The sequence below is a fragment of the Ictidomys tridecemlineatus genome, chromosome 1, assembly GCF_052094955.1.
Source record: "Ictidomys tridecemlineatus isolate mIctTri1 chromosome 1, mIctTri1.hap1, whole genome shotgun sequence".
NCBI lineage: Eukaryota > Metazoa > Chordata > Mammalia > Rodentia > Sciuridae > Ictidomys > Ictidomys tridecemlineatus.
The window spans coordinates 133,421,748-133,439,773 of record NC_135477.1 but is presented as its reverse complement, the minus strand read 5'-3'; the positions used below and the strand labels follow the sequence as shown (position 1 = coordinate 133,439,773).

General features: G+C 35.8%; 1 protein-coding gene across 1 annotated transcript in view; it reads left to right on the top strand.

The window, feature by feature from the left end:
- The window catches only part of Ccdc192 (coiled-coil domain containing 192), a 198,833-nt gene that overhangs the window by 11,973 nt on the left and 168,834 nt on the right, over positions 1-18,026 (top strand). Inside the window, exon 3 of the mRNA XM_078048043.1 lies at positions 13,147-13,254. Coding sequence (XP_077904169.1) covers positions 13,147-13,254 — 108 coding nt within the window. The remainder of the gene's footprint in view (positions 1-13,146; positions 13,255-18,026) is intronic.

Below are 18,026 nucleotides of genomic sequence, written 5' to 3'. Positions count from 1 at the left end.
TTTAAGGAACAGTCAGAAATGTTCAAAATAAGTAAAAGATAAATATTTGACATCTATTACAATAAATATCCTAATACATTAAGTTCTTACATATATAATGAGATAAAGACTAGCAATAAATTGGATAAAGGGCACAAACCACAACCTACATAAGAAGATATACAAATAGCCAATAGTTCAAATTTGCAAGTGTCAATTAAAATGTCCAAATGCAATAGAAGACAATTTAAAAAAAAAAAAAAACCTATGTATCATGTTTACCTATAAGTTCAACAGAGAGTAAAAGTATTAAGAATGTCTTTACTAGCAAAGGTGTAAGAAAAACAGGATTCTCATCTAGTGTTGTTGGTGGGCATATTTAATTTAGAGATATAATCTTTAATATGTACTAAGTATATTCTCTTTAAAATTAACCATCTTTTCCAGTTTACCTTAAGAAAATAATGAGACATTCACAAAGATACACACACATATATGTATATACCTTTTCAAAGCTATTACAACATATACTATAGGGTTGTCCAACAGTAGAGAAAATTGCACAGGCATGTAGAAGAATTTACTGTGACCATAAAAATTATGGTGATTTTTTAAATTAAAAATTATAAGAAAGTATGTCTATTATTCAAATATACATTATGCTTATAATATTACTAATTGAAAATGATCACAATTAACTCATATACTATGAATCCACATTTTATATGTTATGCATCTTGTAGGTACATGTACAAGTCTAGAAAGTAATATACTCCAAAAGTAGTAATTTGTAGTTGGCAGGATTTTAGATTATTTTCATTTCCATATTTATATTTTAATTTCCTGAAATTCTGTGATATAAAAATGCAGAATATCTATGACACAGAGATGATGCTCAACACATGTTTTTTATTTGTTTCTCTCATCTTTAGATTATCAAAGTCTACTTTCTTAATATCTACTCCCTTTCTCAACTTTCATTATATTGTGAGCTCACAAAAGGCGGGGAATTCAATTCTATGGTTCTTATGCATTTCTTAATAAATAGTTAGACACCATTGTGTTTTTTAGTTTGGGAAGTAAATTTATTGAATTATACACTTAATGCAAAGGATAATTAAATTGTAGGATTTTAAAAACTTAAACATGGCTAGAAAATATTGTTTGAAAAGATCTAAGTCCTGCTTTGTTTTTTCAAATGCCAAAGGAATATGCTATAAATTCTAGAACAACCTGCTTTTCTTAGGGGTTATTACTACTTGGAATCTTCCTTACAATAGAAGTATCTATGTCCCTGGAGAATATATTTTGAATCCTATTACTATTTCCTCTTCTACATAGAGCAGCAGCAGGAGTTCTTGCCTCAAGTATGTTCTTATATTCTTTTCAGATAATCATGTTATTGAAACCTAGAAAAGTCTTCCATGATAATCTTCTTTGTGACAATCCATCATGTAATTCTGAAATTAAAATGGTCATAACTAGTTGGTGATTCAAAAAAATTAAAAAGATAGTCTAGCACTCACAGGGTAACTTTTGAACATCTCTCTCTCTCTCTCTCTCTCTCTCTCTCTCTCTCTCTCTCTCTCTCTCTCTCTCTCTCTCCCCCCCCATATGACAAGTTTTTATTTGTATCAAATTACACAGTACCATAAGTAAGCATAAGGTCATATCTATCTCTATCTCTATCTCTTCTTTTTCTATACTAGGGATCAAGTTCAGAACCTCATGTATACTAGACAAGCATTCTAACACTGAGTTATATCTGCAGCCTTAATTCTTAATCCTTACTAAGCTGGGAAAATAGTCATCATTGTTTCCAGTATAAATCAAATAAACCCTTCTGTATTTTTTTTCACTTTTTCAGATAATTTACAGAGGAATAAAGGCATAGCAAAACCAAAAAACCCTCATTATATACTTTAATAAAATTTAAACACAGCAAATTTCTTTGAATTAAGTGAAAAATTTGACACACAACCTTATAAAAGATGGAAGAATATAGTTACACATCCTCTTAGCAGAGCAGAAGGTCTAAATTCTTATCACAAAATACTGCATGATATAGTATGTCCCAGATGAGAATGAGAATAGCCTGTTGTCTTTTTTGTCCTTAGAGACAAGTTATTCACTCATTGATTCATGAGTTTGAGGACATTTATCTAAGTCTATAGGAAATTGTGATCTGAAGAATCAGTCTCTTTCACTTACATGATTAATTCACTGTCAGCATTAGGATATAAAATAGTGCTGTTCAATAGAAATATGCTGTAACTCATGTAAATAACTTTAAATTTTGTAATCACCTTGAAATGTTTTAAATAAAAGGGTGAAATTAAATTTTAATGACATATTTTATTTAGTTCAGTATAACCTGAACACTGTCATCAATATAAAAGTGTGCCAATGAGATATCTTACATTCTCATTTATTGTACTAAGTTATCAAAATCTGGTATGTACTTTATACTTACAACACATCCCAATTCAAACTAAGCACATATCAAGTATTCAAAAGCAACTCAGTTGTATTGTATAACTGGTCTGGGGTACCTATTCCTGCTTTTTTCGTTCATCTTCTGATGAAGAATTGTGAATTATCTTTCTCTTTCAGTTTTCTTCTCTTTGGGCATTATGCATGAAAAAGCAAAAGCTAAGAATTCTCAACTGTGCTCAATGAAAACTAAAAGCAGACTTTAAAAATGGTTTCTCCTCTTGAAAGAAGCTGTAATACTTTGACAACAATAAAAAATTCAATCATGGCTAATAATATCATTATTGTATTTCATTTATAGGCTTTCCCACTATTTTTTGGTTTTATTTTAAATCTTTATTAAAGCCATGCTTGATTAATGATATAAAATAATTTCTATAATGACCAAATAAGACCACTAAGATTCCACAGTGTATCTTAGATTTATAAAAGGCAACAATCGACCTGCATGATAATTTCAAGATAGAATTAATTTTATTATATTTTTTGAAAATAAATACACACAATCTTTGTTATTTGTAAGAGTGCCAAGAAAGGACAAAAGTTATAAAATATCAATTTTTACAAATAGAATTGCTTTAAAAAGAATGGAAGCTATAATTGGATTCCATGAACTAAGATAGTATATGAAGGGTTAAAACACAATAACACTAGGTGGGGGAAATTTTCAAAGACACATATTTTAAAATCTTAATTTCCTTTCCCATATGGTTCCATCTCACATGGTAAGTTTTACCAAGTTTTCTCTGAAAAAAAAATTCTTGAAAACCTTTTCCTTTTGGTTCTGTTTCACTGCTCTCTTGTTTGTCTTCAGTCTCCCCTCTTATCTCAGTAGCCCAATGAACATGTCTAGGAGATGGAAGGGAAGAAATGAAGCAGATCAAGTAAAAATCTTCATTATCTGGCAGAGGTGGATATAGGCTGTGCCCTCCCTGATTGCATTTTTAAATTTTTGCTGGTAAATTATGCATACTGGTTTTTTTTGCAATGAGGAATATTGCAATAAAGAATAACCAGGCTAGGTATAGTTGCACAATGTCAAGATCAAAAGAGTTTCTGACCCTTGTAATCAGCTTCCACGACCTCTCTAGATTGAGAACTCTCAGAAGTTACATCACAGAGATGTAAAGCTTTAAAAGATTATTATTTTACTTAGTACTACAGATAAGGCATTATCTTAAACATTTTTCCTGCATTATTACATTTAAAAGCATCACAGCAGTCCCTTAAGTTATTTCCTCCATTTTTAAGGATGAGGAAATGGAGGCTCAGCATAATTAAATTACTTGCTTAAAGTCACACAAACAATAAGTAATAATTACTTCAAGGACTCTCGCATCAGTTGGATTCATGATTAAGATCAAGGAAATCCATTCTAGTTAATATGAAGGGCAAATAAATGCTGAAAGGATGTGAGGTATATTTCAGGGATTCCTTAGGACAGCCAGGGAATCTGGTTGGAGACTGTAATTCCCTGCAAATTCCATTGAAGAGCCTATGACTGATGCTACTGAGCAGACCCCACCTCACTTGCCATTTTCCCTGAGCATGAGATATACTTGCAAATCTTACATTATTGCACCTTTGGATGCCGCAGTCTGGCTGGGCACAATTCAGGAGCCACTTGTCAAAAGAAACGAACTTTATTTTTAGAACCACACAGCCACACGGCTGTGGCTCTCAACATTTGGACACAGGATGACCCTGTCCACCTGGATAGATTACATTCCATTTGACATCTTTTTCATATCCTTCTAATCCCTCCTGGAGTCTCATGCTGATATGTCTAACTGGTGAAGCCTAAGTCACCTGCCTACACTTTAGCTGCAAAAGATATTTGAGAGGGATTTCCTGGTTTCTAATTTGGGGGTTAACATTCATGAAATGGGAAATTCTCCAAATAAGGAAAGATACTGGGTAGTCAAAACAGCAAAATCATGGCATTTTCAGGTAAATGGATGGCATTGGAAAAGATAATGCTAAGTGATGTTTAGCCAATCCCCAAAAAAACAAATGATGAATGTTTTCTCTGATATAAGGAGGCTGACTCATAGTGGGGTAGGGAGGGGGGAGCATGGAAGGATTAGATGAATTCTAGATATGGAAGAGGGGTGGGAGGGTAAGGGAAGGGGCAGGGGATTAGCAAGAATGGTGGAATGTGATAGACATCATTATCCAAAGTAGATGTATGAAGACACGAATTGGTGTCAACATACTTTATATACAACCAGAGATATGAAAAATTGTGCTGTATACATGTAATAAGAATTGTAATGCATTCTGCTGTCATTTATTTTTTAAAAATCAATTTAAAAAAACCAGCATGACAAACAGCTGCCCCAGAGCTCAAGATGGATTAGGTGTAATGATTTCATTTCACAGATGAAAAACTGAGGTTCTCTGAGTAGCTTCTGTTGGATGTGCTATACCTTCTTCTCTTGATATTCTGGCCATGCCTCTTAAAAACATTTGCTGGGAAAACCTTTAAAAGAAGTGGAAATTTACAGCAAAAGTGAGTTCTCCCATCTGTCCTCTGCTTGCCTTATCATTCTGGAATGTACTATGGAAATTATGGCTGAACTTTTATCTGATATAAAAGGATCTCCTTTAGATCTTGGTAAAAAGGAGAGTCTGGACAAAAGCCAGGTAGCGGGGGCGAGTTCTCATGGTACATCAAGTCCAACTAAGAATTTTCTTGCTAAGTTTTGGGAACATCATTGGAAAATGGACATTCTTACCACTGCAATTAAATATCTTGGATTTTTTTAAGATTATCAATTTAGAATCTAAAGATTACTGGCAAAAAAAATTGCCATCATTCGAATATTGTCATTAATAAAACATTCACTGTTGATTATTCATGGTGTAGCAATAATTTATTTAACAAAACTAACCGAAAAACCACAGTCATTTTGGACAATAAAATTCCATCACCTTATTCATGAGCTAACTTGAAAATCCTCCTTCCTGTGTATTTCCTAAAACATTGGGATTCATAGTGAGAATGAAAACATTGCTGGTCAGTATGCCCAAGTACTCAAAATTTAAATGTGTAAAATCTGAGAGAAAATAAGTAATCCTGTCACAAAAAAATCTTGACTACTCAAAGCATTATCTTTACAAATGGGAAAAGCATTTGCAGTATTTTATGTCTTGCTTAACTGGAATTTTTATTTAAAAACAAATGATACTTTTGGGGTATAAGCAGATAAAATTCCTTTCTTTCAGCAAGATTACCTTGTGGCTTTTTCCTGTCTTTATTTAACAGTTTTTATTATGTTCAATCTTTTTTTCTTCTTTGTTATTACAAAAGTCCCTTTCAGTAGGTTTTAAAAAAAAAGTTAAATTTGTTTTAATATAGACTAATTTTCTCACTTCAGAATGTATCTGATTTATATATTTGTGTTATAATAAGTTTTTACTTTGTATATCTTGAATTTATATGAATATATATAAATTTTACCATTTCAATTATTTTTAAGTTATTTTGTTTCACAGCATTAAGTATGCCCTCATGGTTGTATGCTGAATTCTTGCAGAATTGAGACTCTATACTCATCAAATAAATCTCCATTTCTCCTTCTCCTTTATTTTAAAAAGAAATAAAAATGTTTTCAAATGGCAAGATTCCCTTGATTTGTCTTTTTTCCTTTTTTTTTCTTATGAAAAAAACATGTTCTCATTAGAAAAATCTTCATTTCTTGAACAAGATGGGTTAATACAATTTGCTGTGAAGTTTTAGTCCCCCGATGAGGCCCTGGAAAGGGCCTGCACTTGCTCTATTGTTCACAGAGAGAAAGCAGTTTTCGTCTTTTGGGTTCTGGATATTTTCTAAAGAAGAAAATATTATTCATTTTTTTCATCTGCATTATTTATAAAAGAGGCAGTAAGAGCATATCAATGGTCTTATTCGTCAAGATTTCATATTTTGTTTTAGAATAAAAAATTAGAAGCGACTGAAATATAATATTCCTTCTAAACAAGGAATTCTTTATTTGGACTACATAGACAGGACCAAAAAGAGTGCTTCACATCCTGAAAGCATATGTAACTCTGTGCACATATGTGCCTAGTGTGTGTATCTGTGGGTAAGAGAATTCACAGATTTCATCAAGTACTGAAAGGAGTTTGTGATGCTCATAAATCACAAGAGTAAGGCTATTTTAGGTCACAAAACAAATCCTATAACATATGTAACATAATGTGAACTCAATTTCAGGTCTCTTTGTAGTCAGAACCTCTTAACTTTAACGAAACTATGGAAGATACCTATGGTTTAGAAGGTCCCTTCAGATTCTGTTTGTACAAAGTTTCTGAGGACCTATAAAGTGATGTGATTTGAGAGAACTGGAATAGTTGAAAGCAAGTTAGCACAGTCTCTTGCTACTTGCTAACATCCACCAGAATCCTCATCAAAGAAAAAAGAACAAGGCCCCAAAGCACAAAGCAATATATTATGAGTCAGCATAAAAGTGTTCAATTAACCACTAAAATTTGACATTCTTCTGATTTTTACATAAAACCAAATCCCAGGATTTTTGTTTTTGATAGAACTTCTAAGCTGACAATTCTGGTGAGAGTATTAATCGTGCCTGTTTTCTCACCATTTATTTCCCCATCTGTTTAGCATAGCACTTGACCAATAGTGAGCTCTCGATAAATATTTTTTGAACTTAAGTGAATTAAATTGATTTAAACTGAATTAAAATAAGAACTGGCATATTAAGAGTTTGGGGAATAATTACTTAAAGGCATTTCTGAAGCGATCGAATGTCACACAGTCATGTCAACTTCTATGACAACAAAGTTTTTATAAATTAAAACCTGAGTCAATAATTCCTTTCCAAAACTTCTTTCATCTATGGGTGATGCAACAGAATGAAAAAAATAGTCAAGTTTTTTTGCAGGATTAAATAAAGGCTGCCCCTTAACAATGTACTTTTTTTCTCCCCTAGAAAAATAGTATCCTGGACTCTTGCTAAGGCAGACAACTTGATTGACAGTATAGGACCACCTTGGACTAGGTCCAGAGAAATTCAAGGGCCACAGTTCAGGAAATGACACCTGATAATCATGTTATAATTAACAGAGATCACTTAAATTGAGGTGGGGATTATTCTTTAGATTTTGTAAACCAGTAAAACTTTTCACTCCAAAATTATCAGGGTTAGGTCTCATAGGACTGCCAACTTTTCATTTCCCGTCTCTCAAAAACCAACAAAACACAGGGGTTTCCATATACTACCATCATCATTTATTAAAGAAAAATCCTCTTAACACCAAAAAAGAAAAAAGAAAAAAAAGTAGACCGATCATAATCTCAGAATAAAGAACTGTCTTCTAAATGAAATAGGTTTTGCTTCGTGAAGAATTCACAATATTGTCTTTCAAATCTTATTTTTGTCCTGACCATTGAAAATGTTATCACAAACCAACACTGCTCTCTGGGCTGGCATTTGGGAACCACCAGTAGGATTAACCCACGTTGGGCTGAGGTTTCCTTTTCCCCTATCTCCTACCCACTCTCCACCCTTCCTCCTCTCTGCTCTTCTCAGGAAAAGCTAGTGTCTCTGCACCTTTTATTCAGGTTCTTTTGCCCTTTGGCTTCTCACTGCGTTCAGCCCAAGGTTTAGCCCAGGCAGGAGAATGGTGGGTAAGAAGAGAGAAGGTGGGGCTATTTATCCCACTGCTTGGGCACAACTGGTAGTGGCTGTATTCCCCTCCTCCAGCTCTCCCTCTGGGTCCATCAGTGATGCTCCCGTTCCCCAGCTTCTTCAGGTCAAAGTAAGGCAAAGGGCACCTGCACTTCCAGAAGGTGCCTAACTATCTTTTGTTGATGCCTTTAACAATACCCACACCTTTGGGAATGGTCCCTCATTTAACTCTCCTCAGCTCTCAATTAGTATAGCCATCTGATTCACCACTAGAAAATATATTCTTTGTTGAGAGGTGAAAACGCTGAGACCCAGACAAATAAAGTAGCTGATCCAAAGTCACATGGTTACTTAGAATCAAGTCAGATCCAGAACATGGCCCTCCACACAACAAGCAGGGTGCTCCTTAGTGCTCACTGGCATCCTCCCATGGCTATCTTCTGCCCAGTCACATTGATGGACATTCTCTACAACCTCTAGTGATAGTTTGTTTTGTATTCAAACTTGAACACTTTATTGGGTAGCTTTTAAGGTAACCCCAAACACAGAGGAATGCTTTTTTTTTTAACCAGGAAAATTAAGTTTTTTAAGTTTTTGCCTACATAGAAAGAGACTAGGAAACTATTTAAAAAGCTAAGCATGAAAGCTTATGAGAGTGATGAAATTTCCCCCATGCAGTGAATTCTGATCATGAAAGATGAAAGGGGAAGGATGACATAAATCTGCCCAGCATAAGGGGCTGAGGCATGGGGGGCAGGTAGAGCAGATGATGATCAACTGGGGAAAGACTTGAATCTTCACGAGAAATATAAGCGGGTTGCAGAAGGGTAAGGAAGTCTAGGCACATGGGTTTCTGTCAAGCAGGGGGAATGAGAAGTGCACAGCAATAATGAGCAGATGAGATATCAAACAGGAAGCCCAAGCACTGAAAATTGTGTTGAAAGCACATTTTATATAGCAGGAAGTTACTGCACCTCTGAGGAGGGACTGCTTCTGAGACCCTGGCATATTAGGGGCCTCCGATTGTTTGAGACATTAGTTCTCTAAAACTGACCTCTTTTGAAATGTTCCTCTACAAAGGTGGACTTTGTTGTAATCATACTTTTATTTCACAGTCTTGTTCTTAAATAATTGCACACGCACATATTTACTACATTTGCTTTTCTCTTAATTACATACTTGACTGAATTTCCCAATGTTTTTTGGTCACTTGATGTCACACACTCCGTGTCCCTATGGATATTCTGTTTTACAATAAGCTAGAACGTTTAAATATCTAATTCTCTTTAAAGGAGTTGGCATAATGGAATTACTAACATCTATTGAACACTTCATCTGTTGAAGTATCTTCCCACTTTACTTGATTGATTAACATTCAATTGTTAGAACAACCCTATTATCTCCCAAGCTTGTGGCCATCTCCTCACCCTCTGCTGTGCTGCCTGGCCCCTGTCTCTGGCAAGCAGGATTTCCCTGGAGCTCTGATCCCTGTCAGTGTCCCAGGCTGGATACATGGAAAGTTTTGCACAATGAAGTCACTGTTTCAGCTTCTCAGCATGAAGGACGGTTCCTTCTGATGCAACCACCCTGCCTTGACTTTTGACCCTTCAATCAATCAACAATTATTTATTGGGCTCCTATAAAATGTTCTGCAAGGACCCATCTGGCCTCTGCACACAGGAGCTATTCTAGGTATGGAAAATGCAGTTAGATCATGGAGACCTTGAACTGGTTCACAAGGATAGGAGGAAGAAGAAGGAAGTCACCTGAGGACAAAGAAATAGAGGCTTAAAAGCAAGGAAGGGAATAATGAGAAGTACTAGGATAGGTTTGAGAAAATGTAAATTTTCCCCTAACTTCTCAAGTGGGAAATCTTTTTTAGTCAAAAGGAAGACCACTCTTATAATTTCATGTAAGATCTGTTCAGTTAGTAAGCTATAAACGCAAACACACATTCATTACAGTGTCTAGAGTCTTTAGTTTGTTAAATTTTTAATATTATTTAGAGTTAATTTCATCCTGTTAGTTACATGTATTTATATTATTGCATTGACACATAGAAAATTTTAAGACAAAAAATAGTAATTAAGTATTCCATTGTGTACATGTTACAAGTAGGTAACAACGGATCCCATCAATATGTACAACCATAATGCATCAATAAAAAAAAAGTGGGGAAAATAGGAATTAAAACTGGGAATTGTTAAGTTGCTGAATCCCCAAACTCTGATGTCTCCTGTATTTTCAGCATTTTGATGTCATGGAGGACTATTAATTAATATAATTCACTCATACATTGCTTTACCACTAAGAGAATGTTTATTTTTATCATTAAGACAAATTGCATCAACATATACCTGGAAGCAGCATTATATTAATGGTAGAATTCCTATCTGTCTATTCTTCTGCCACTTGTAGCATCCAAAATGGGACCTAACTTTTTTGGGGGTCTTTGAAACCACACATCTAACTCCATGTTTTACTTATTTCTAAAGTTCTTCTTGATTTAATTTTGATATCTTGGCTTATTGGGGTTTCCTCCTATTGAAAAGTACTTATCCTTATATAAGAACTTTCTCTTAAGAAAGTGGGGAAGCAGCACTGGATAGTCCTAAAAAGCAGGGAGGAGGGATAGCCTTAGAGCTGGCAGGGAGAGCTTGCATCTGGGGTGAAAGTGCAGAAGACAGGCTGTATTAAGAGTTTGCTCAGGTCTCTAACACATGACAATCTCCTAAATTTACCTATATAAGAAGTCCTATGTTAAAATTGTGGAACCAACCTTCAGTAGATGAATGAATAAAGAAACTGTATATATACATAATGGAATATTACTCAGCATTAAAAGAGAATGAAATCATGGGATTTGCAAGTAAATGGATGGAATTGGAGCATATTATGCTAAGTGAAGTAAGCCAATCCCCAAAAAACAAATGCTGAATATTTTCTCTGATATGAGGATGCTGATCCATAATGTGGAGGGCAGGGAGCATGGGAGGAATGGAGGAACTTTAGATAGGGCAAAAGGAATGAAGGGGAAGGGAGGGAACATAGAGGTAGGAAAGATGGTGGAATGAGATGGACATCATTACCCTAAGTACATGTATGAAGACACAAATGGTATGACTCTACTTTGTATACAACTGGAGACATGAAAAATTGTGCTCTATATGTGTAGTATAAATTTAAATGCATTCTGCTGTCATGTATAACAAATTGGAATAAAAAAAAGAGTCCTGGGCTGGGGATGTGGCTCAAGTGGTAGCGCGCTGGCCTGGCATGCGTGCGGCCTGGGTTCCATCCTCAGCACCACGTACAAATAAAGATGTTGTGTCCGCTGATAACTAAAAAGATAAATAAATATTAAAATTCTCTCTCTCTCTCTCTCTCTCTCTCTTTAAAAAAAAAGACTCCTATGTTATTTAACAACAGTCCATTATATTAAACCTGTTTCATTTGGCTTTGCATTTACAATGTTTTTGTCTTACTGGAAATGGTTGTCTTTCTTGGCTGGGGAAATTTTGGGTGTTTGGAGAAATAGGCCTAGAAGTTTCTCGCCGGATTTTGTTCGTACTGATTTTTAAAATTTCTTCTTGAGTTCAAACATCAGACAAATAGATTCTCCCTGGAAATAGCAGTCCAGATCAGGAATTCCCAATCTTTTGAAATGACTTAACCTTTTGACAATTTTCCCTTTCTGCATAAAATGTTTTATGGCATATATTTATCTCCAAGTAGAAATAAACCACACTTCATTTTAAGACTTGTTTCAGAGGAATTTTTAGACCCTGTCTTAAATTACTTGAATCATCCCGGAATAAAGAAGATCATTGGTTCACTTAATTCTTAGTGTCACCATTCCAGCCCAAAATGCTCATCCCATAAAGACAAACCTTTGGGGGTAATTATGCAGCTGTATATGACAGAGCTTGACTTAGGGGTCCATTGTTGGTCTCAGCAACTGTCTATGCCCCTCATCCCATGGAGTTCCATTTATTTCAGAGGGCAGTGTCAGAGACACAAGATTCAACATACAATGTGAACAACTATAGGAACTGTATGAATGCTTTATTTTTATAGCTGGTCCATGTACCACCAGATGGCTCTATTGTATCACCAGGAAATGCACACATGTGTAAAATCGGTCGTGTCATAAACCAAAGGGAAAAACAAAGCAACTGGGAGATCTTTAAAATAGGAGTACTGTTCATTCTTTATGGGGTTAATCAGAGGCAGCTGTGCCAGCAGGAGCATTCACCAGGAAGGAGAACACACCCAGGAGGCTATGGGAAGGTCATAATGCTAAGGCGTATGAGGTTTTCCTTTCTAAGTTTTCATATTGCTCTGTAAATATTAATTGTCACATTAGCCAGAGAGTACTTAGAAGTGCTCTCATATCAATGGAGGTTGTTACTACTTCCATACCAATTTTACATACTTTGCCTGCAGCTTAGTAAAAGTAACTTTGGAATAATTTTGAGAGGCAAGGTCTACATATATGCTGATTTGAGTTGTATTAATCATGCTCTGAGGAAGAATGATAAGACTCTAAAATGTGGTGTCTTTGCTTTAATAAATTGTGATAAGAAGGTGAAGATGAGAGGGAACAAGGGCTTCTCTGAGTTTCAATGATTCTTTACCTCTGAAAGGTAAAAATGAAACACACAGGTATTTTGGTGACATCTCCCATTAGGAATATGACAATTTGACCCCAATCTCTTGAAGTTAGAACAAAAGTTGTGGATTAGTTAAATTCCAACATGAGTCATCTTATTCTAACTTGCTAAAACTGTTTGTTAGTTTTAGCAAGTTAGAATAAAAATTATTATGTAATTTTTATTCTGCCTTTAGTCTGTAAATTGATGTACAAGACTATTGTTTTTATAAGGTTTTGCCGTTTTAGCACTTTGTTAAGGGGAAGATCTGTGTGAGTTTATTAAGCCTATCCTTAGTCCACAAAACAGTTCAAGGTGTGCTCAGGAACTACTCCTGTCAAAAGTAATACTCAATTATTGTTTTAAAGAGAGAGTCGCTGGACACTGGACAGATGGCGTTGACTTTGGCCCAACTTGAGACCTTGGAACTTTGCCTAAAGGAAGCAGAAGAAAAGACTAAAACCTTATCGGAACAGGTAATACCTGTTGGGGGAACTGGAAATATATGTTCCTCAGTGTGCAGTATAGCAGTGTAAATTTAACACATTTTAATTGCTGTCCCATTGACCCCCTCTCACGCACACACACAAGCACATGCACAGAGTTTCATTCAGTACTTATTTTGACCTTTTACTTTTCAGCCTTTAACACTTTTTCACACTTATATCTTATTTGATTTTTATTCACTACAGGCCATGAGTTGGTCAGGACTTCCTTAAGCATGTGGTTTTCTTGAATAAGCAAGGCCTATTTGCATTATAAACAGATAAGTCCCAAAATGAAATAAAACCTATGGAAGCCACACAGAATAATTTTCTTGAATTATGTAAAGAAAGCTTACTTGGAAGAGAGCTTTTCAAATATTGACTTTCCTCTAGAGTTTTTGAAATCCACAGACGCAATACAGGTCATAAGTGGAGCCTGGCCTGTGCAGGTGACGTGGACACTCTGTAGGTGGGTGCTTTCATGTGTGACAGGTCCTTGATTTCAGATTTGGTATCAAAAGAGCTCCCACCAGGGACCGGACTGTTTCCCAATAAGATTACACTTTGCAAGCAGTACAGTGCAACATGTACTGCTGTTGTGGATGGCTTTTCCCCACAGTAGGGTCTTGGCCTCTGGGAGCAAATCTCCCTGACACTGGGTCACTCCTGTGGGCATGGGGGCCAATGCTCATTCTCAGTTCCAGTCAGTGGAGGATCAAGGACAGAAGAGACCTTGAAACGTTAGAAATACATATTAATTTCTCATGAATTGATACATTTGGGTGAGACTATTTTAGAAATTTGAAAAAAAAATTTGTTTTTTTTTAAGAAACAAAGGTATTATTTGTACACTAAAATCTTACTGTATCAGAATTTCATAAAAATGTTTTTTCCAGAAATTTGGGGAAAGAGGCACTTATGAGAAAAAAATGTATAATTAATATGTAATATAGTCATTATGTGTCAATACACAAATTGTCTCCATTTTTTTCCAACTTACAAAAAAGTTATATCCCTTACTTTGGCTTTTGTTTAATATTTACTGTGCAAGTGGCTCACCAGGGGACTTGGGGTTTCCTCTAAAACAAATAAAAGCAAACCTCAAACTGTGGCAAAATTATGAATTATAAAGAAAATAATGATGAATATGAGGTACCATTTCAAAGCACTCCCCCTCAAAAAAAAAAAAAAAAACCTAAGAATTTCAGAGCCTGCAAATCAGGAAGAATTTTAGCTTACTAAAAGAGATTATTCCTGCCCTAAGATATATGTTGATTTTATATTTGATTTGTCATTTAAATAAGTAAAATTCAATTTACTTATAAAAGAACACTTGTACTTTGTTCATTAAAAATATTTTTATTAACTAAAAATAGCCCCTAATATTTAAGATTCTTCACTGGATGATCTCTTTATGTAACACCAAATAATTAGATATATTCATTTTTTCAGTGTTTAGCAGATTAAATAAATAAAACTGGATTTCACTCAGCTTCTTTGTTTCTACCATAAGTGAGGAGTTGATTAGGTGTTTGAGGAAGAAAGACAAAAGCCAGAGCTTCTCTATCCAAGTAGCTCACAGACAACAGAATGATTGGAGGAGATGGAGAGTAACATGAGCTGCTTTTATGACTCCAAGATGAACTGTGCAATAGCATTAAGTTGTAGGGTCCATGTATGTTAATGTCCTAAAGCATGGTTCTTGAAGTTGTCAGATTTGCATAGCCAAGTAAATTTAATTGAAATTTGGCAATGGTTTGAGAAAAAGGAGAGTATGATGTGTAACGGTACATTACAGCATTTTCAATATTACATTTTTAATTAAGTTGAACATTTTATTAGATTTGGCTATTTCAAAACAGGTCAATTAAATCAGACACTGTTCTCCAAAGATTTAATCCTGAGAATATTTTGCTCTCTCCAGTGTTTTAGACTTGTCTTATCCTTGAAAAGATAAAAACTAATAGCAGCCCCCATGTGCCCGATTTTAAAACTTATTTTTTTTTTAATTAGGTGAGAGAAGGATAGGGACAGGGACAGGGGTGCAACTGACCTTTCTCAAGGATGTTCTTCAGGATATTTCAGAATGGAACAGAATGGGCATCTGTCTCAATCAAACATTTGTCCACTGGGTGCCACTGTGTTCCTACTAGGCTGTGCGACTCAGTAATTGCACAAAGAGAGATTTTCTTTATCATTAAAGACAAAGATTGCCGTGTGTGTGTGTGTGTGTGTGTGTGTGTGTGTGTGTGTGTGTGTGTGTTTGAAGGAATAATTTCACCTACTTTATATGTTAAGGCTCTTTTAAATGTCACGTATTTAAGATTTGTTATAAGGATGTTGGGACTGCTAGCTGGCTTTCACTGTTAGTCATGAGACTGAGTGCTGGTCAGATGGGCTGGCTTGGTGGGCTGGAAGGGATTTTTGAAGAGCAGAATAAATAACAAGAACAAAGGTTTATATGGGAACAAAGGAGTGGTAGCTCGCAGTATTATCAGCCAGTGGATCTTGCCTTTGAGGAAAGAGTAAATTTCATTAATGGCCAATCTCTACCTCCTGGCTTTGCCTCTCAGAGAAGAATTAGAATTAACTCAGAATAGAAGGTAGAGACACCTGGGTGTTGTCCACATTAAGCATCAATCAGTCCTGGGCCTCAGTTTTCGAGGTCTCTCTTGGCTCATATTTTAGTGAGTTTTCACTGCTGTGACTAAAAGATCCGACCAGAACAAATTGTAGAGGATGAAAAGTTTATTTAAGTGTTCATGGTTTTAGAGGTCTCAATCCATAGACAGCAGGCTCCATTCATTCCTCAGGGCTCGAGGTAAGGACATCATGGTGAAAGAGTGGCGTGGCAGAAGGAAGCAGCTCATATGATAATCAGAAAACAGAGAGAGAGGTCTCCACTTACCAGATACAAATATATACCCCCAAAGCCAAGGCCTCAATATCCACATCTTCCATCCACACCCTGCCAGCCTTCAGTTACTGCTCAGTTAATTCCTATCAGGGGATTAATTCGCTGATTGGGTTTAGGCTCTCACAACCCAATCATTTCTTCTATGAACCTTCTTGCATTGTCTCACACTCGAGCTTTTGGGGGACACCTTACATCCAAAACATAATAGCTCACTATGAAAAAGAAAAAAAAATACAGAAATAATGAAAAATAAGGATATTGCACCATTTCCTCTGGTGCAATCACACACTGAACAACTTTGTTGGGCTTTACTCTAGTTAATTATTCTTTATTTCTCTGCAGTCATGTCATTATTGTCAAAATAAAAAAAATATGAGATCAGAACAATTTGGAATTAAGATTTTTAATCTGAGCTATTCAAAGCTAAACCCCCAAACAAAACTAGTGACAGGGTATTCCTATGTCTTCACTCAGTGGCTTATAAGACCAGTTAGGTGATATGCAAAGAAAATTATTCCCCCTTTCTCTTTTTCTGCCCAAGGTTCTCCCCTGTCTTAAATAACAACAGACGCAACAGAGAATGGAGTGAGGGGAGTGTCTAACTCACATCATACAGGAATGCATCCCTAGAAACGGAGCCCTATAAACACATTAGAAATGGTGGATAGTGAGGGGAGGAATTAACATTTATTAAGCATCTACAGTGTTCCAGGCACTGTGTTTCATTTGATCCACATAATAACCCTATGGAAGGTTCTATTAGGTCATATAGTTAGTATGGTGAACCTGATATAGGTACCCGAGTATTTTTAAAATTCAAAGCCCCAATTATTAAGAGTATGTGGTCATAGGCCATAGAGACACAAGAAGTTTCCTACACTGTAACACTGGACAGGAAGAATTTCCCTTGGTTTCCGGACTGGAATGTGGAGGCCTTGTTAGGTAGTTTGTGTACCCCCATACCCCCAGTTCCCCCCCACACACACATTCCCAGGTTTCCTGATACAGAGGATCTGGGGTAGAGATGAAGAATTTGTATTTCTAACAAGATCCCACTTAATTTAAGCACCAGAGCTAACGCTTTGGGCAGAGGATCCTTGTGACCTTTGTTTTGTGCTTCATAGCTCAAAGGAGTGATATAATAAGTGAGCATTAGGTTTGGGGTCATAAAACAGACAATTCAAATAAAATTGACCTAAAGAGGTAGGTGTTGAATTTCCACTCTTATAAAGTCAGTCTGGACACAGATTGTTAAAGGAATGAGCACTATCCAAAATAAACCAACAAAACTAACAGAATAGGAGTGGTGGTTTCTCAACCCTCAAAGGCCGGGGCTCTGCTTCTTTTGTGTTCACAAACAGGGCTTCCATCCATCCTGAAGGTCCCAGATGACTCTGCAGCTATAGGCTTCTTATTTACATTTCAGGCAGCATGGGGAAGAAGAGGTAAGGCAAGAAAGACCCAGAGGGGCAACTGCAGCCCTTTTCAAAGGGTTTTCTGGAAACCTTGATTCTTATATATTACTGAACCCTTTTATTTGTAAATAAGAATTCCTTATTCTTATATAAGAGAGGGTTGCCTTTCTTATCCCACCCTGTGACCATGCTATTGTACATAGTGCTTTGTCCTGGTAAACTTGATGTTTTGGATGTAGATATCCAGTTTTCTCATAATCACTTGCTGATGAAAGAATTCTTTCATGATCCTGACCCTGTTGACAGAATGAATGCATGAATGAATGAATGAATGAATAAATAAGTTTGTCATAGATGCATTGATTTATCCCTGAACTCTTAATTCCATTCCACTGGTCTTATTGTGATGTTGGCAGGTATTGTTGATTGGT